The sequence below is a fragment of the Dryobates pubescens genome, chromosome 23, assembly GCF_014839835.1.
Source record: "Dryobates pubescens isolate bDryPub1 chromosome 23, bDryPub1.pri, whole genome shotgun sequence".
In the NCBI taxonomy this organism is placed as follows: domain Eukaryota; kingdom Metazoa; phylum Chordata; class Aves; order Piciformes; family Picidae; genus Dryobates; species Dryobates pubescens.
Genome location: NC_071634.1, coordinates 13,615,254 through 13,634,678, shown reverse-complemented (window position 1 = coordinate 13,634,678; position 19,425 = coordinate 13,615,254). Strand labels below are relative to the sequence as shown.

Sequence of the window (19,425 nt, the reverse complement as noted above, 5' to 3'; positions counted from 1 at the left end):
ATTTTGTTTGGTTTTGACAGTGCTTATGGAGGTAAGCTCCTAGCTTTGCATGCTGTCGCTTGCAGGGTCTCTTCCCTTTCCTCACACCTACCCCACCATCCACAAAAACTCCACCAAAACAGCTTGTCTTGGATTCCTTGGATTTCTTAATATGCCTGAAAGTCTCCTAAAAGCTTTTTCTAAGTGGTGTGGCTATCCTTCAGGTCGCAAAGCCATGCATGAGGTACAGAAAGGTGGGACGTCGGTGTGAATTATTCCTCCTTGTGCAGCTAGGGGGAAAAAAGATTCCACTGGAACACAGAGCCGTGCTTCCAGGAAAGAGCACTTCCAGGAGTGCTTTGTTGCTGTTTGAGTGGCTAACAGTGACACACAGTGGATGCTTTGTGATGTGCAAACCTGCAGCGTGAGGAGATGGAGAAGGAAAGCAATGTATCAGCTTTCCTGTTACTCTCTGGTTGAGTTTGATCAGTTTCTAGCTTGGCAGCAAAGCAGGCTTTTAACCTGTGGTAAATTCAGCTGTAAATATCCTTGGTTAATGAGATATTGGCAGTTCACATCAGCCTGGTTGTGTAATCGACTGCAGCAATGGAAATGAAACTGTCATGCAGTTCACAAGGCTGTCGGTCTTGAGCAGTCACTCTCTAATGCTTCACTTCCCCCTCACTTAAAGAGAGGTAACTGGCTTTGGACTTTTCTTGTACCTGGTAAATCTACCCTGAAATAAGCTCATTTATCCTATTTTGATGTTTTGAGCCTCAAAATTGTTGTTGAATTGAGGTCAGGTTTGCAGAAAAAGGCAGTTAACAAATGGGCTTTCCATGGAGCTTTGGCTTAATGGAAATCGGTGATTATAACAATGATTCATTTCCTCATCAGGAAGCATCTTGGTATATGTTTGTACCTCAGTTTTTTTGTTCACACAGCTTGGATTTGAGAAAGTTCTGATTAGAAAAGCTCTGAGTTGAACTCAGCTTGAGATTTAAAAGAATTTTCTCCACAAAATTGGTACGTTCCAAAGAGCTGACAGAAGCACTTCTTAGTCCTATGAAAAGCTTATTTGAGACTGGAGTATTCTCCAAGGATAGCTCCTCTCTCTAAACCTCCATTTTGAACCTCTGCTATGGGCTGCAGTAGTAATTTGGGAGGCTTGTAAAATTTCATCAGCCTTCACTCTCTACATTGAAATTCATTGCTGCATTAATGAAGTGGCTGAGGTCAGATGTGCATCACAGCACTGCTAAAATCATAGAGGTTGGGAAAGACCTCAGAGATCATCAAGTCCAACCTGTCACCCAAGACCTCATGACCGCTGAACCATGGCTTCAAGTACCAGGTCCAGTCCCTTTTTGAACACCTCCAGGGATGGTGACTCCACCACCTCCCCAGGCAGCCCATTGGCTGGTTCTGCTTTGGCCTATTACATGTATCTTCAAAGCTGCACTTTCTAAAATCAGGCTCTTTCATTTTCCAAGGCAGTGTGTGACAAAAAAACCTGACAGCAATGCTGAGAGCCTTCTGAAATTGCTTAGCCCTGTGAGGTTCTGCTCTATCAGTGTGGCACACTCCTTCCTCTTGATTGATTCTTGGGTTTTTTAAATGATTGGTCTCAATGCTGTTATGAGCCTGAATGCAATATTTACCTGCCTTTTTCATTCTGCTTTAGTGAGCTGTTGCTGAGATTTCCTCTTCCAATTAGCAATTCAATTTTTCGATGCAGATAAGGAAATGACTGTCTGCAACTTGCATATCAGGAGCTCCCCACCTTCCTCACGCTGTCCCTCACTTTCTGTCCATTAGCTTACTTAACATCAGATAGAAACTCCTGTGTGGTCGTGCAGTAGTTTCTACAATGGAAAATAAAGTCCATCCAAGCATTCATTTGGGAAGTCTTCAGGGAAACATGAGGTCTGAGCTATGAGGGATCCCCAAGCTGTGTACTTCCTCAGGTTAGGAGCAAAGAGTGCAGGTCCTTTTCTCCCTACGAAAATAACCTCTCTGGTGCTTTGTTCTCTCTGAAAGTAGCCACAACCCCAAACAAAACCAACCCCCCCCACACCCTGAAGAGACCCTGTAAAACCCATCAGGAAGTGCTTCTCTTCTAAGAGATGTTTATTTTCTTGTACTACATCTTCAGCTGGGCAGGCTGAGTGCTACACTGCCCAGCCAGGGCTGTGCTTATCTGGTAGGAAAGTCTGAGTTCTCAAGTGATTTGGCTTCATTCAGCACGATCTGTGACTTCTCTGGGGTAACCCATGCCTTGCTAACTGATGTGAAATGTTTTCCTTCTAGAATTTAAGGCTTTTTGAACACCAATGGACCAACTTCTTTGCTAACTTCGATACTGAAATTCCCTTCATTCTGGAGCTCTCAGAATCTCAGGCGGGGGAGGTAGGCCTCCTTTCATCATCCTTTGAAATGCTGCTGCCATCCATCCAGAAGTAATAACTACTCAGCATTGGGGTTTGGGTTTGGCTGTTGGTTTTATTCCTTTTCTCCCTGCTCTGTCTCACCTTTCATGTCTGAGGAGTGCAACCTATTGTTTCTTCTGAGTTTACCACCCAGCTTGCTTAGCCACAGTATGAAAACATGAGAGACTTAGCACTGCCCACTGCAATCCAACTGGGGAAGCCCTCTGCTGTGAGGCCAGACTCAGAGAGTTGGGGTTGTTCAGCCTGGAGAAGAGGCCAGCTCTGGAGCTCTCAGCACAGACAGAGACCTTCAGGGAGACCTTCTGGTGGCCTTTCAGTGCTTAAAGGGTTGATCAGAAAGCTGGGGACAGACTTTTTCTCAGATAGGATGAGAGGCTTAGAATAAAAGAGAAGAGATTTAGTCCAGACCTAAGGTAGTCATTTACACACTGTCCCAGGTTGGCCAGAGAGGCAGGGGGTAGATGCCCCATCTCTGGAGCCATTCCTGATCAGATTGTTCAGGGCTCTGAGCAGCCTGCTCTAGGTGCAGATGTCCCTGCTCACTACTGGTGGGTTGGATTAGGTGAGCTTTAAAGGCCCCTTGCAACCCAAGCATTCCATAGTTCTGTGCTGTGTCACACGTTTTGTCCATTGGCTCGTTAATCAGCTTGCATCTTTGTTTGTTTTTCATTCTTCACAGCCTTTCAGGAGTTACTTCAGTCATGGGATGATCTCAAGCCATATCACAGATAACAGGTAGTGCTGAGTGTTCCCTGTGAACCTGTGCTATCTCTAGTACCCTGATGTGTTATTTCCCTATTTCTGATGCCATAATGCTTTTAATTCCTTTTGGGGCCATCTCAATTTATCACATCTCATCTTAGCATATGTTAATGCAAACATTTCTGGGAAAGGCAAGGTGAATTTTCATGGGATTTGATGCTGCAGTTATTACATCTGCTATGTAGATGTGTTTCAAGCCATTGGCTTTATGCTTTCTAGTGATCAATATCTTCATAGTGTGATACCTCAAGAAACTCAGGAACACGTTTGAAATTGTTGGTCCTACCAACAGAGATTCAAAACCAATTGCAATGTGAAGGTTGAAGAAGTCAATCTGCTGCTGTGAGTCACAGCATGCTTAAAGCAGGGCACTTAGCACCCCAAATCTCAGCCAGTGTAAGCTAGGCAATACAGGTCAGGTTCATTTGATTTCAGCAGAGAATCTGAACTGAGAGAGGAAGGTTGTTGGTTGTATGTTGCAAACCCAAGTGTTCTGCTGGTCTGAGTTCAATAAAGGTTGCTCAGATCCTTAAGTGTTGCTGCAGATTCTTCTGCAGCTGGATTTGAAGTTCAATGTCCTTTATTGTTTTCAGCATCCTATGTTGCTAGTGTTTAAATAACAAAGATAAACCTTGACTTCTGCAGCAGGTTTGGGCCCAAAGCTAGGACTAAACCTACAAGCATTCTGTTTCATTCCAGTGCATTCATGCCCTGGTTCTCAAGATTTGAAACTAGGCAGCTTTTCAGGGGTATTTACTTTTAAAAAAGAGGAAAAAATGTCTAACAGCATTTGGGAAACAGCCTGGAGATTTGTTCTTGTGTATGTGTGCCAGGTTGAGGCAGATCCTCTCTTGCCTTTCACTGGGGCAGAAAAAAATGAGACTCAGACAAATGGATTGCAGAAGTGATGGAAAGTTTAAATGGAAAAGCAGTGAGTGTTTGTATTACAGAGAGCTCCAAGCACAGTGACAAAGGAGATCCCAACGCATACCCAGAAGCCTCCCAGCACTCCCCTTCTCCCTACCTGAGGGTACACCCAAAATCCCCAGGGTTCTTTCTTCCCCCCCCTCCACTGTTAGGCTAATGTCAGATGGCCAGATCTGAGGTTGTCCTTCCCCCTTCTCCTCTTGGCATTAAGCCTAGCCAGGCCCAAGAGGCCTTGAGATAACTCCCCTTCCATTACCAGATAGGGAGCATCTCCCACAGGAGCAGAGAGGGAAGAAAGAGGAAGTGTGAGACCTTGCTGATAGATTTATAGGGAGCAGGACATTATGGGTATGAAATACACAGTTTCCTGTGACCACCCACTGGGCTGGGCACCCAGGGCACCAGAGGTGCTCTCCAGCAGGTGCAGGAGGCACCCAGCCTAGAGCACCACAGTATGAAAGAAATAGTATCATAGTATCAGGCAATCATTGATCAAATCAAATGATGTCAGGCAATCAAATGATGTCTTGGTGACTGGAGTGGTGTTTTCCATTGGAACTTTGTCTTTTCAATGGGGAGCTCTCTGCAGATACAGTAAATGAGTTTAACCCTACTCTCTTTTAGTGAGAAATTCAGTAGTTGCTCTGTCTGACTTGCACCCTTTGGTTTCATTTGTTGTCTGTGAGTTTTCTTGCACTGTTCTGGCAGTGACAGCCTCTTTTCTGCTTAGCCCTAGCCGGCAGCCCTTTGTTCTGTTTGGGAGCCACTCAACTAAGGAGAACTTGAACTCTGGGAACTTCAACTTTCCATCAGAAGGACATCTTGTCCGAAACACTGGCCTTGGTGGGAGCACTGCTAAGCATATGGTAAGGCTGTTCAGTGATTAGCTAATATTTAGGAGCAGTGTATATTCTGTTTTCATGGTAAACACTTTGGTGCCCTTAAAATGCTTCCCTTCCGTGAGTTAAATACCCAAGTCTTCGAAACATATGAAAGCAGATGTTACCTTAACACTCAGTCAGTGGAACACAGTGCTTTTTTTCTTTCTCTTTCCAAGTCAAACTGAATGTTTAATTGGGGACTGCTGAATGATTTAAATAGTTTTGGTTTGGGTTATTTTTATCCCTGCTTTTCCTCCCTGTTTTTTGCCTCTTTGCTTATAAAGACAATGCTTTAACTGCCTGCGGTGCTGTAAACATGTGGGGGGCAGGGAAATTTTCTTTGGGAGGATGCTTGTCTTAGCCATAAAGTGAAAATCTTCCTTGTGTACTTAACTCTGACATGCAGATTCGATTTTAATCAGAATAGGTTCGCCATTTCTTACACAGAAATGGAGAAAATGCCTGTTTTGATCATGACTTTGTGACTAGACACGAGCTACTTAACCTGTATCCAGATTTCAGTGTGTACCTCAGCACCTGAAACTCTTTCTGGTGCTCCAAGACTGTTAAGATCAAGTTGTGAGATTAACTTGTTTCCATTTTCAAGTAAAAGCTTAGTTGTAAAACATAGGATGAGGTCGATGGCTTGTGGCACTGCCGCGCAGGGGACGTAACTGGGGAAGCGACCCCAGGGAGTTGAGATCCTCTGGCTGGCTGGGCTGGGTGCATCAAGAAGGTAACTCACAGCGAAGGAGGAGAGGTAGAGTGGAGATTGCATTGTGTAGTTCTCCCTGCCAGCCACTTTCCACAGGCTCTGGGAGTGTCCATCAGTTGTGCGAGTCCGAAGTCTGTGCTGCTGAGGAGATGGATGTGGTTGAGTACAGGTCAGCATGGAGTGATCAGATGATTGAGGAAGTGAGCTTATGATCTTGGCATGACAGCATCTCATGTGTAAGCTGCATTAGGGATGGATGGACGTGGGGATTCTGAACAGAATGAGTCTATGATCTTGGCATGACAGCATCTCATGTGTAAGCTGCCTTTAGGGATGGATGGATGTGAGGATTCTGGACAGAATGAGTTAATGATCTTGTCATGATAGCATCTCATGTGTAAGCTGCATCAGGGATGGATGGACATGAGGATTCTGGACAGAATGAGTCTATGATCTTGTCATGATAGCATCTCATGTAAGCTGCATCAGGGATGGATGGATGTGAGGATTCTGGACAGAATGAGTTAATGATCTTGTCATGATAGCATCTCATGTGTAAGCTGCATCAGGGATGGATGGACATGAGGATTCTGGACAGAATGAGTCTATGATCTTGTCATGATAGCATCTCATGTAAGCTGCATCAGGGATGGATGGATGTGAGGATTCTGGACAGAATGAGTTAATGATCTTGTCATGATAGCATCTCATGTGTAAGCTGCATCAGGGATGGATGGACATGAGGATTCTGGACAGAATGAGTCTATGATCTTGTCATGATAGCATCTCATGTGTAAGCTGCATCAGGGATGGATGGATGTGAGGATTCTGGACAGAATGAGTTAATGATCTTGTCATGATAGCATCTCATGTGTAAGCTGCATCAGGGATGGATGGATGTGAGGATTCTGAGCACAGTGCATGCGTCAGAAGCCTGAGAAAGGATTGTTGGTGCATACTGGTGAAATCTCATCCTCCATTTGCTTCGCTACCACTGTTTCTGTACAAACTTTGGCTTTTCTCCCTCTGTTAACCTTCCCATTAAGACCATTTGATCTGTCTCACAAAGCGAGTACAGCTCTCTTCGGATGTACTCGCTCCCTCTGTTGTCTTTGGATTCTGATATTTGTTCTTCAAGTGGTTTATTTGCAGGTACATGTGATACTGTTTTAATAGGGTGTCATGAAAATAGCAAATAAGACCAAGTGCAAGCATAGGTGTGGGAAGCTGGCACACTTTCCTCTTCTTGCAAAGAGCAGTTGGCTTAGGAGATTGCAGACAGATGTTTAACGCTTACGGAAGGCAGAGCTCATCTCCTTTCCAAAGTCTTTCAACCATTCAGGTCAAGTCCAAAGTGAAATAGACCTTTGGAAACGTAAGTTGTCTCTTTCAACTCCAGTTCAGTCTGTGTTGTACACTCCCTGTAGCGTGTCAGTGGCTAGAAGGGGAACTTAGCTTATTGGTAATTACCCCACCAGTATGTTTTTTACTAAGGGCTTTTTGTGTCTCGTTACTACTGACAACTAGGTTGTGCAGTGTGTGTCTCCAAAGGGACCTCTGGCTTGTTCAAGGACCTATTTCTTTGGAGCCACTCATGTTCCTTTCCTGGGTAAGTGTTGTTACAAATACTGAGCAGTAAGCTGACTACTGAAAAACTTGGGGTGATTAGAAGATGGTTTGGGTTGCTCTCTGAGCATTCAGCCACGGAGTGGTAGATACTGTGCAGGAAATCAGAGCAGAACACCGTTCTGTTGCGTGTCACAGCCATGTGACAGTTTGAAAACCATTTGCTTACCCATTTGAAATGGTTGTGTGAGTGCAGGGATAAAGTCTGTAGAGTTACTGTGTATTTTGAAACCATATCCAGCTCAGATATCTGAAGATGGTTGAAGGTTTGGAAAATGGAAGGAACTGCAGCATTTATTTGCTGTAGGTCAGAGAAGCATAGAATAGAATGACAGAATCATTTAGGTTGGATCATTAAGATAAGTCCAACTGTTAAGCCAGCACTGTGATGTCCACCACTAAGCCATGTCCCTCAGCACCACATCTCCATGGCTTTTAAGTCCCTTCAGGGATGGGGACTCCACCACTGCACTGGGCAACCTGTTCCAGGGCTTGCCTACCCTTTCAAGGGAGACATTTTCACTCATGTCCCACCTAAACCTCCCCTGGGTCAACTTGAGGCCATTTCCTCTTGTCCTGTCACTTGTTCCTTAGTACAAGAGGCCAATCCCCACCTGGCTCCAACCTCCATTCAGGGAGCTGTAGAGAGCCGGAAGATCTCTCCTCAGCCTCCTGTCCTCCAGGCTGAACAGCCCCAGTTCCCTCAGCTGCTCCTCACAGGACTTGTGCTGTAGACCTGCCTTCACCAGTTGTACTTTTTCTGGGCCATGCAGGAATGCTGCCTTTGGGAGCTGGGCTGCATCATTAGAGGGATCTTTGGTCTGATCTAGTGCAACTGTTTTTAGGGAGCGCAGATTTCATCACAGCCACACTGCTCCGAGTGAACCAGTGCTTTGCTCTTTTTTATCTGCCACCCAACTGCAGGTGTAAAAATACTGGGTAAAAGTCATCTAAGATATGCAGCACCAATGTTTTGCCCAGGAAGTTCTGTGACAATGCTTCTGAAGGTGCTAAAACCAAATGTTTTTTGTTTTGAATACAGGAAATGACAACGAGGTGCACAAGCAAGCTGAACCAGTGTAAGCTGCCAGCTTTTTCTTGCTCCCTGACTCTTCCTCCCTGGTGGCAGTAGGTCAAACCTGCTTTTAGTCAGCATTGGCTGTTGGCACTTGCAGAGCTATGTGGTTCTTTAGAATAACATGAACGTGAAAGAGTTTCAAAGGCAAATTGCTCCTCGAGGGCTTCAGTGGGCGAAGCAGGAATGGTTAGTGTGACATCCCTTCTGTGGCACAGCAAAGCATGCAAGGAAATAGGAGATGTTGCTGTTAATAAAACTGAGCACTTACTTGAATCTCTGTCAAATGTAGCCCATATAGAGCGAGGGGCAAAGTGTCTGTAGCCGCTGGGAGCGTGCTCCCCAGATAGAAGTGGAAGTAGCTTTTAGACTGGTTTCATGTGTGCAAGATGTGTGGTGCTTAGTGCACGTGCCAAGAGGCAACTTCCGAAGAGATGTCACTGTGCCAAAGAGTATTTCTGCTAGAAACCTACAAACCTTCTGCACATTTTGGCCTTCACAAAATAAACCTTCGTTTATCCATGTTGATGTCCACTTCTCTGCATGTCGTAGATACCTGTCAAGCTTTAAGAACATGGTAGATAATCTGCTTTGGTCCTGCTTTTAACCTTGATGAATGAGACTTTTTCCTTAGAGATTTTGTCCTCCTTGCTAGTCAGGATCATTTTAGGAGCCTGCTCTTGCTTTTGCAGCTTGGAGCAGTTTGCAAATCTGAGTGACATGTTAGCAAGATACTGAAGATGTGTCGGAAGGAGCTGGCAGTGGTGATTGTTCATGCTGAATACTGTAGACTTTGGATCATTGTTATATTGGTCTCAAAGATGTAACCTTCCAATGTTTGAAGGGAACCTACAGAGCAGCTGGAGAGGGACTTACTGCAAAGGCATGTAGTGACAGGACAGGGGGTGATGGCTTCAAACTGCAAGAAGCTGGAGTGAGGTTAGACATTAGGAAGCAAATCTTTACCGTGAGGGTGGTGAAGCACTGGGACAGCTTGCCCAGAGAAGTTGTAGAGGCTCCAGCCCTAGAAGTGTTTGGAGTCAATTTGTCTCGGGCCTTGAGCAACCTGGTCTAGTAGGTTAGTAGGTGAAATTGCACAGAAGAAACTTCCAGTAGTAAGAAGGTTGGATTTGAACCAAATCATAGGCTTAAAGCAGAGAACGCAGAATGGTTTGGGTTGGAAGGGGCCTTGAAAGCTCATCCAGTCCAGCCCCCTGCAGTCAGCAGGGGAATCTGCAACTAGAGCAGGTTGCTCAGAGCCCCAGACAGCCTGACCTGGAATGGTTCCAGGGATGGAGCATCTCCCACCTCTCCAAGCAACCTGGGCCAGGATCTCACCACCCTCAGAGTAAAAAATTTCCTCCTTCTCTCTAGCCTGAATCTCCCTCTTTTAGTTTGAAACTAAAAATACTGTATCCTTCTCTTTCCTCCCACCTAAAAGTTCAGCAGTTGCAGAGCAGTAATGCAAAGAGCTGCAGTGTGAGGAAGTAGGGCTGGTTTGTCCATCTGCTGAACTTTTTCTTCCAAATTAGCCAGAAAACAAAGGCTGAGGTTTGCCAGTTGGTGTCTTCCAGTAGTTCTGGAGCTGTAGATATGTCAGGAGCTGCTTCTGGCTTCACCTAAGCTTTGGTTGTTCCTGCACAATTTTTTTCAGTTCCCTTTGAAGAAGGGAATCAGACTAAGCTGTGCTGTAGATGCACTCAAGAGATTGTGGGGACTGGTTTGGTTTGGTCTCTCTTTTGCTTGACATGCTCCAGAAGAAGGCAGGCTCTGAAGCTGGTTCTCTGGTCGCCAGCTTGGCCTTTGGGGGACTGGGGGGCTGCATTCTAATTCTTGTGGGAATGTCAGCCAAAGTCACCAAGAAAACATTTACTTGTGTTCCTTGCCTGATGAGAGCAGGCATACATTGGTGCCAAGAGATTTTTTGATTCCCCTCCCCCCCAGAATAGCATTCTAGAGTCACTTTGATTGGGAGAGACCTCTGAGTGCAAATCTCCTGCAGCCTGAGCAATTTGCTTGCTCTAGTTCTTGTCTGGGTTTTGTTTGGTTTTTATTCAACTGAAAGGATAAGTGTAGAGCAATTTCTACACCTATTCCAGCAAGGACCCCATACCATAGGAGGGGAGCTGTGTTAATGAGAGGCAGACCCCTGCTCCTGTTACAGAGAGGAGGATGAAAGCTCTATCTGTCTAGTAAATGTTGTGTTTGTATTTCTCTTCAGTACGCTGTTGTCGCAAATATATACTGCTGTTGTAGAGGCTGTGCTTGCTGGCATTGAGTGCTATGCTAAAACTTCCACTGAATCCAAGGTAAATGAAGCACTGGTTCTGTACCCTGTCATTGTTGGTTTGGATTGCTTGCAATAGAAGATTCCATGCAAACCAAAAGAAAGGGAAAAACCCCAGTGAACTGAAATGATTGTTTCAGTCAAGTGCATAACATCAGCAAAGTTAATACTGTGCCCTCCAACCAGTCTCTCTGAATTCTGTTTAAAAAAGGAGGCATTTCAGAGTGTATCTCATTTTCCCCATCTTCAATTGTTGGTTTGGTTTTTTTTTTTCCACCTGTCATGAATTTTCCTAACCTTACAGTAAGGAAAATCAGCTATGGGAAAGAACAGCTTTTAGCCTGGTGCATCAGTGTGTTACTGTTTAGCGTGTGATCTCTTTTTCTTTATGGGTGCTCCTGTGCTTGCTGGGATTTGCAAAGGTGGGGAAAAAAAATGGCTTTATTCTGCATTTCCTCTTTCCAGGCAAAGGAGGTGGCAGAGCAGACACTCCTGTCTGTGTTGGATACCCTTTGTTTAACACAGCTGAAAACTGCATTACGGTAGGTCTGCTCTCTTGTGACTGATGTCTTGTGTGCAGCCTGGGCTAGTGGGAGGTGGCCCTGCCCATGGCAGGGGGTTGGAACTGGGAGAGCTTTAAGGTCTCTTCCAACCTAAACCATTCTGTAAGTATAGAAATCTAGACCCTGCTTGCTGCAGGGGTGTTGGACTAGGTGACCTCTGGAGGTCCTTGCCGCCCCAGTGTGTTCCATGAGCCAGCAGTGTGCCCAGGTGGCCAAGAAGGCCACTGGCATCCTGGCCTGCATCAGAAATAGTGTGACCAGTAGGAGCAGGGAAGTCATTCTGCTCCTGTACTCAGCGCTGGTTAGGCCACATTTTGAGTCCTGTGTCAAATTCTGGGCCCCTCAATTTAAGAAGGACATTGAGACACTTGAAGGTGTCTAGAGAAGGGCAATGAGGCTGGGGAGGGAGAGTACAGGCCCTACGAGGAGAGGCTGAGGGAACTGGGGTTGTTTAGCCTGGAGAAGAGGAGGGTCAGGGGAGACCTTATTGCTCTCTACAACTCCCTGAAGGGAGGTTGTAGCCAGGAGGGGGGTGGTCTCTTCTCCCATGCAACCAGCACCAGAACAAGAGGACACAGTCTCAAGCTGTGCCAGGGGAAGTTTAGGCTGGAGGTGAGGAGAAAGTTCTTCCCAGAGAGAGTTGTTAGCCATTGGGATGTGCTGCCCAGGGAGGTGGTGGAGTCACCTTCCCTGGAGATGTTGAAGAGGGGACTGGATGTGGCACTTGGTGCCATGGTTTAGTAGCCAATGAGGTGTTGGGTGAGAGGCTGGACTTGATGATCTCTGAGGTCTTTTCCGACCTTACTGATTCTGTGGTTCATGGTGCATTCAGGTGTTTGAAATCATTGTCATGATCTTTCTTCCCTTTTTTTTGGCCTGCTTTTTAAAAATCAGGTCAGCAGCTCTTTTGCTTTAGATCTGTAGTTGCTTCTCTTTTGCATGTAGGAGAAGTATAAACCACATCATTCACCAGTGCAATTTCTGTTCTGCAGCTCCAAAATGGCTTTTCAGATTCAGGCTGTGAATAACCATGGAAGGTCAGTATCCCTGTCTCGTGCTCCTTGCTCTTGATTCAGGGTTTCAATCCAGCCATACATTTGGTTTTTGGGTGGGTGTTTTTTTTTTGTCTTGGAACTTCTTAAGAAAACTTTGGATGATTCCACCCAAAATGTACTAAATGCTTTTATCAGTGAGACAGTTTAATGATTTCACATTGTAGTTCTGGGGAATCTTGAAACCCATCTGAAACAACTGGGCAGCCCAGTTGTCTTAACTGATGATGAGGAAAGCAGCGTGAGTCCATTAAGAGCTTCCTTTCAAAACACTGCTTTTAGCTTAGCTGATATCACAAGCCTGTGGGGTTTTTTTTTAATGCCCTCACTATAATTGACTGAAATGGCCTAGGCACAGAAGAGTTTGTTTTAAAATGAAAGTGCTCTTCTGGCTGCTCGTCACTCTAAAGGAGCTAACCTTTAAATGTCTCATTCTTCTTCTTCTTCTTCTAGAATTATTCCCTTAGATAATGAAGACAGCCTGAGTTTGATTAAAACAGTAAGTAAGCTGTTGAGGATCCTGATGATACATATTGTTAGGAAATGGAGCTGGAGTGGCTGTTTGTGTGGGGCATGCTGAGCTTTGTATCGATGTGAATGCAGGTATAAGGGGGGAGATGAGGTTTCAGATGCTGCGACTGAGTTGTATGATGAAGTCAGGCAGTGTAATCAGGAGGGAAACATTAACACAGAGTTCTGATCTCAGGCTTTCCACCACAGCATAGATACAGTGATTTAGGAGGTTTCAAAATCTGCTTCAAGTATTTCAATGTGGCCAGCAGGAACAGGGCAGGGATTTCCCCCCTGTACTTAGCACTAGTGAAGCCTCACCTGGAATATTTGGTTCAGTTTTGGGCCACTCAGTTCAAGAAAGACATTGAGGTACTGGAGCATGTCCAGAGGAGGGCAATGAAGGTGATAAAGGGTGTGGAGAACAGGGCTGGTAAGGAGCAGCTGAGGGGAGCTGAGGTTGTTTAGCCTGGAGAAAATGAGGTTAAGGAGAGACTTACTGCTCTCTACAGCTCTCTGAGAGGAGGTTGGAGTGAGGTAGGGCTTGGTCTCTTCTCCCAAGTAACAGCTGATAGGGCAAGAGGAAAGGGTCTTACCTTGTGCTGGGGGAGGTTTAGGTTGGTCATGAGGAACAAGTTCTTCCCTGAAAGGATTATCAGGCCCTGGAACAGGCTGCCCAGGGCAGTGGTGGAGTCCCTGTCCCCGGAGGGAATGTAGATGTGGTGCTGAGGGACCTAGTTTGGTGGTGACCTGATGATGCTGGGTTAAATACTGAACTCAGGAATCTTAAGGGTCTCTTGTAACCAAAACAATTCTATGATTCTAAATTCTGCTTCCTCTGCAGGCATCTATGATGGTATTTGACATTCCAGACTTGCTCACGGGAAGAGGATCCCTGGGATCTGTTGTCTTTTCAGAATCATTTCTAACATCCCAGATACAAGTAAAAGAAAAAGGTAACTATTTTCAAACCCCCACACCAGTGTTGACATTCTGTTAGCTTTGGTGTGATGGAAGAGCCAAAGAGCTTCCAGTGGCTAGTACCAGTGTTGCCACTATAGGGTTAAGTTGCTGGGTTAATTAGAAGACCTAAACGTTTGAGCTTTCTAGTAATGAATATCTTGTGTCAAGAGCTGCTGATCTCACCTGGGGCTTTGTGGCTGCCTTGTGATACAGCAGGGCTGAGGTGTCAAAAAATTCAAGTGTAATAGTCTCCTCCTTCAGTTTTCTTCAAGTGAAGAAATGTTTTGGGTTTTTATGAAGCAGTTAGAAGAGCATCACTTTGTGAGACTCATTTTGTAGGATGTGTTTTAATTTCCTTTGTTCTTTGTTTGAAACAGAAGGAACAAAACTGGGGAAGGATGTGCTTTTTAGAAACCTTGGGGTTTGGAGCAGCCTTGCATTTCAAATACAGGATAAGATGCTCCCTGCCTGGAGGTGTCCAAGGCCAGCCTGGATGGGGCCTTGAGCAACCTGGGCTAGTGAGAGGTGTCCCTGCCCATGGCCAGGGGATTGGAACTGGATCTTTAAGGTTCCTTCCAACCCAATCAATGATCCTGAGTGATTTCCAAGACCTGAGACAGGTGCATATTTTCCAGACTCTTTCCATGTGGCAGATAGTTTTGGAGGTTGCCTGGACAATATTTAAGAGCTCTTGAATTCAGGCAGGCTGTGGGTTTTTAGCCACAGGAGTTGGAACACTTTGGGGGGGAGGTAAAGCAGAAGCAGCCATAGACTGGAGCAAGTTTTCTGTGGCATTGTAACGGCTCTGTCTGGGGGCTAGTCTGCCGTGAAAGCCTCACTAAGCACTGCAGAGGCTTGAAAACAATGAGGAAATGTTTCACGTTTCAAGTTGTAGGAGTAACACGTTGACCAGTCTGAGGTATGTGGATGGCATTGTAGTGTTTTGCTTTCTGTTTGCTTCCCTGCAGATGGCAGCATCAGTCCAGAAACCAGCCACATCATCCTGACTGCAGCTATCCCAAGATATGCTTCTTGGCTGGTTAGTACACAAAGACATATTTGTTTGTTCTGTACGTACAGATTCACAAATGCAAAGCTGTTAGAAAAGGATGTGGGTGTGGGAGGACAGAGTGTGGAACTGGGGCATTGAAACAGAATATTCCTCTATTAGTGCCACTCTGGTTTTTGGATTTGGGCTTAAAGTGGTCAGCTGCTAAGTGGGAACAGGCTGATGGTTCATCACAACACGAAGGTCTCAATTAGCTCATTCTCACCACTTCAGGTTTTAAGCTGTGTGAAGGCTTGAGGCTTTTGCAGTGGCACTTCTGAAAATCCTGATGCTTGTGGGGCACTTCAGATCACTTTAAATGCCTGACCCTACAGGAAAAAAACCTCTGTTTCCAGACCTCTGATGTGCCTCGGTGTTCCGGGTGTGGTTCCAGTGGGTCTTATGAAGCTGGACAACATGATGCCCTTTGACAATCTGTCCTGCTTAAACACCTTAACAGCAGTAGAAATGAAGACAGTGCTTTTTGGCTCTTGCAAAATGTCAGGAGGTGTGTCCCCTTGAATATATTTCAGGGATCTATTTCAGTCCCATGGCGACAGTGTACCGAAGAGCACAAAGCTGTCTTCTGAGGCGCTCGGCTCTCAGGGCCCTATCTGTGGTACCCAATGTTCCTGTTTGCACTGAATCTTCTTTCATGTTAGACTTGCTTTCTCTAGTAACAATACAAATGGGAACTGTTTCTGGCTACAGGTTGAAGATAGTGATGTGAAACTGTCTGAGAAAGCACAGCAGATACTGAAGGTAAAATTAAACCTTTCTGTTCATCTGTGGAAGTGACGCTTTCAAGAAGCCCTATTCAAGACAGTGGCAAAAGTGGCTCTTACTGTGTTTGTTCCTCCCCCCCCATGAAGGACTTGCCTGTTTTAGCCTGTCTCTTTCAAACTTGGACCTGCAAAAAGCATACATTGTGTGTAAAAGTTTGAGCTTTTCTTTATTTCAATGAATGAGAAAAGCCAAGGAGCAAAGAGAGCTCTACAACACCGATGGTTTCATGGAAGTCTCCCTAAGCACTGCCCACGGAGTGTTTCAAACAGCCCCTGCAACCCAGTGCCACTCCACATGCAGCTTGCTTTTAGCTTATGTAGCATGCAAAATGTCTAAAGGAGAACACTTTAAACACTGTGGAAAAAAAGGAAAGAATGTGGGCTCTGGGAACATCTCAAGCCACAGGAGTTTCACATTTGTGGCTCAATTTGCGGTCACCAGAAATGTTCATTGTAAATAGATTTATTCTCCTGTAATCCACTTTGAGTTCAGTAGATTGACAGCCTCAAAACAAAAAGCCTTGTGGCTGTGACAATAAATTGTGACTTAATAGCTGCTGGGAAAACCAACATGGGGGCAGAGTGCTTTTGAAAGCTGGACCTTGACATGCTGTCTTTCACTAGTTGTTCTGGGCAGCTTAAAACTCTTTCCAGGGTTCTGACAGATGCTGTTGAAGCAAAAGCATGAGAAAGGGCTCTGGCTTTGAGTGCAGTCCTGGATCCAGCCTGTGACACTGCTGTTTGCTTTTCCTCTTTAGGAAGACAAATCTTTTCTGGGCACTTTACTCACTGGAGGTGATGGAGCATATATTTGTTCCAGCAATCCCCAGGCCATGCCTGCAGAAGGTGAGATGTGTTTTAGAATCACAGAATGTGTTGGATTGGCAGGATCTGGCAGAGCTCATCTAGTCCAGCCCTCTGCATGAAGCAGGGAGATCCCCAACTAGATCAGATTGTTCACAGGCTCATTGAGGTTGGAAAAGACCTCAAAGATCATCAAGTCCAACCTGTCACCCAAGACCTCATGACTACTAAACCATGGCACCAAGTGCCACGTCCAGACCTCTCTTGAACACCTCCAGGGACAGTGACTCCAGCACCTCCCTGGGCAGCCCAGTCCAATAGCTAACAACTCTCTCTGGGAAGAACTTTCTCCTCACCTCCAGCCTAAACTTCCCCTGGCATAGCTTGAGACTGTGTCCTCTTGCTCATCAAGCCTGACCTTGCATGTTTTCAAGGATGGGGCCTCCACCTCCCTGTACAACCTATTCCAATGTTCACCACCCTCATGTTAAAGAACTTTTTGCTAATATCCAGGACAAGAGGAAATGTCCTCAGGTTACACTGAAGGAGCTTTAGATTGGACATTAAGAAACATATCGTGCCCAAAAGTTTGCTCAATATCTGGGACTGGCTGCCCAGGGCAGTGGTGGAGTCCCCATCCCTGGAGGGATTTAAAAGCCATGTAGATGTGGTGTTGGGGGACATGGCTTAGTGGTGAGCTGGCAGTGATGCATTAAGAATTGGCTTTGATAATCTTAGAGGTCTTTTTCCAGCCTCAGCAGCTGTAGTTGCACAATGCAGTGTTGAGAGTAAATGATGACGTGCAAGGAAATGGAACAGCAAACTTCCCATGCTGGAACTGGCTTTTGCTCTGCTTGGACAGGTTTGAGACAAGGGAGGTTAACACAGAGTATCATCTTCAGATGTTTTGCAACACAGTCCTGTGGGCACACGTTCACCCAGGAAACAACCGGAGAATGGGGAAATGAGGGGATTTGGGTTGCTTCGGTGAGGCTTTTTGGCTTTGTGAGGGCTGGTTGTGTGTGCTTAGTGGAGCAAGTTACTTCTTCCCTTTTTCAGGGGGATTTTTGACATGAAGTGTTGTGCTAACTCCTGGGCTGCAGAGTTCTAACTAGATGGCATAAGGACTATTATGTAACCCTTCCACAAGCAAGATACTGTCCGAGGTGCCAAGTGAAAATGAAGGCAGCTTGCTGTGCTCTAATCTGAGCTCAGCTGAGGGTGTTGCTATGTAGTCTAGCAAGATGAGGTGGGAAAGGTGCTATCAGCCAGGCACTCATCTTCTCTCCCTGTCACTTTGTCTTGCTGTAACATGGTGTGTACATGTGGGACAGAAATGCACCTGAAGAGTTCAGACTGTTAGACCTTTTCCGTTGTGTGCTAATCGAGCTGCTGCAGTACCTGAGTCGACAGCCTTGCCACTTAAACTCCTTTGTGGTTAATCTCTTGTGGAAAATACACAAAGAGTATGTCAAGTGGTTCTTGATAGAATCCAGTGACTCCCATGTTGCAAGAAACCCTTTCAGTCTGGATTAATTAGCACTCATTTTGGCTTGCTTTCCTGTTACAAAAGAGTCAGCATCTCTGATTCCCTGCCCTTCCCCATCGATTCGTTCTGTGAAGTCTGGGAGATGTGAGAGAAATGTGCCTCTCTTTGATGGAAGGGGCTAGATGCACAGTCATGTTTGGCTATGTTTTAGTTAGTTTGCTGTTTGGCTCTGCTTTTTTCATAGAATCCTAGAATGGCTCAGGCTGGAAAGGACTTTAGAGGTCATCTGCTCTAACCCCCCTGCCATGGGCAGGGACGCCTCTCAACCAAGCTTGGTTGCCCAAGACCTCATCCAACCTGGCCTTTTTTCACATGTAACTCTTAAGTAATGCCTTCCCCCCCCACTTTCCCTTTAGCTGACTCAAATGCTTCCCTGTATGGGCTGTGATCCTGCTTTTAATGCATGGTCCAGCACTGGTAGCAGAGGTCCAGCTGGCAGCCCCTGCTTAGTCATTTGTTCATGGCTCTCTTCTGGCTGTTGGAAATAAGCTTTTTGCTGATGTCAGTCTGTAGCACTTGGATGGAATTTGGGGTTTATGCATCACACCATCCAGCCTTCCTGTTTCTCATTTTCCAGCTGCTTTCCCAACTCATGCAGCTTTGTTCAGAACCAAAGGGTCTGTCAGATGGCAGGAGGAGCAGAGATAAAACAAACGGCGTGTGTCTCTTGGCTGTCACTAGCTTGTTAGCTGCCAGGGAGATTGCTGCCCAGTAACAGCTGTCTCTGTACACACAAGAAAACAAACATCTGCAGGTAAAGGGGTTCTTGATTTTAAACACTGTCAGGGACACAAAGTGAAAGCAAGAGTGGCATCTTGGTTTGGATTTTCCTTGTTCTTGGTATGCTGCCACATTGCTGGACAGCTGAACAGCTCCTTTCAGTCTTTGCAGTTGCAGGTGTTTGGATGCAAGGTTTTCTGAAGTTCTTGTTCTGTCAGTTCTACATTTCTGGAGTTTTCTAGTTCAACACCATGGCCTTTTTTTTTTGGCTTCAGAAAGAAGCCATTTAGGCAAAGTGGGCTCCAGGGGATAAGATTAAATCCAGTGCAATCACAGTCATGATTCCTGCCTTTTGATTGTGAGAGACAGTCAGGACTGAGTGGTTGTGCTCTGAATGCTGTCTAGATGCTCCCTCAGATCTTCACTGCATGTTAGATAAAACACAGCTCTGCAGGAACACAGATTCCACACTCAGAAGGAGGAGGCATTGCCCACATGATACTGCAGTGTTGATGTGTATCTAACACACTTCTTTTCCTTTCCAATTGTAGGCAAATTGTACTTCTTCTCAGATGGCATTCTCTTTTCTGATCCCCACCATGGCAGCATTTCCATGTCAAAGAACCACATGAGTTCCATTTGTCTTTATGATGGGGTGAGTATTTCCTTGGCTCCTACTGTCAGGAGCTTTGAAGCTATCTAAAACAATGCTTCTGTAGGGTAGTATCA

At 45.6% G+C, this 19,425-nt stretch overlaps 1 protein-coding gene across 1 annotated transcript in view; it reads left to right on the top strand.

Annotated features, from left to right (window-relative positions):
- Window positions 1-19,425, top strand: part of DNAAF9 (dynein axonemal assembly factor 9) — a 74,182-nt gene that overhangs the window by 27,197 nt on the left and 27,560 nt on the right. The window contains exons 8-21 of the mRNA XM_054172425.1: window positions 2,290-2,388; window positions 3,109-3,164; window positions 4,849-4,984; window positions 7,242-7,323; window positions 8,383-8,419; window positions 10,637-10,724; window positions 11,168-11,244; window positions 12,258-12,302; window positions 12,771-12,816; window positions 13,672-13,783; window positions 14,759-14,829; window positions 15,550-15,600; window positions 16,382-16,469; window positions 19,248-19,351. Of these exons, the coding sequence (XP_054028400.1) occupies window positions 2,290-2,388; window positions 3,109-3,164; window positions 4,849-4,984; window positions 7,242-7,323; window positions 8,383-8,419; window positions 10,637-10,724; window positions 11,168-11,244; window positions 12,258-12,302; window positions 12,771-12,816; window positions 13,672-13,783; window positions 14,759-14,829; window positions 15,550-15,600; window positions 16,382-16,469; window positions 19,248-19,351 (1,092 nt within the window). The remainder of the gene's footprint in view (window positions 1-2,289; window positions 2,389-3,108; window positions 3,165-4,848; window positions 4,985-7,241; window positions 7,324-8,382; window positions 8,420-10,636; window positions 10,725-11,167; window positions 11,245-12,257; window positions 12,303-12,770; window positions 12,817-13,671; window positions 13,784-14,758; window positions 14,830-15,549; window positions 15,601-16,381; window positions 16,470-19,247; window positions 19,352-19,425) is intronic.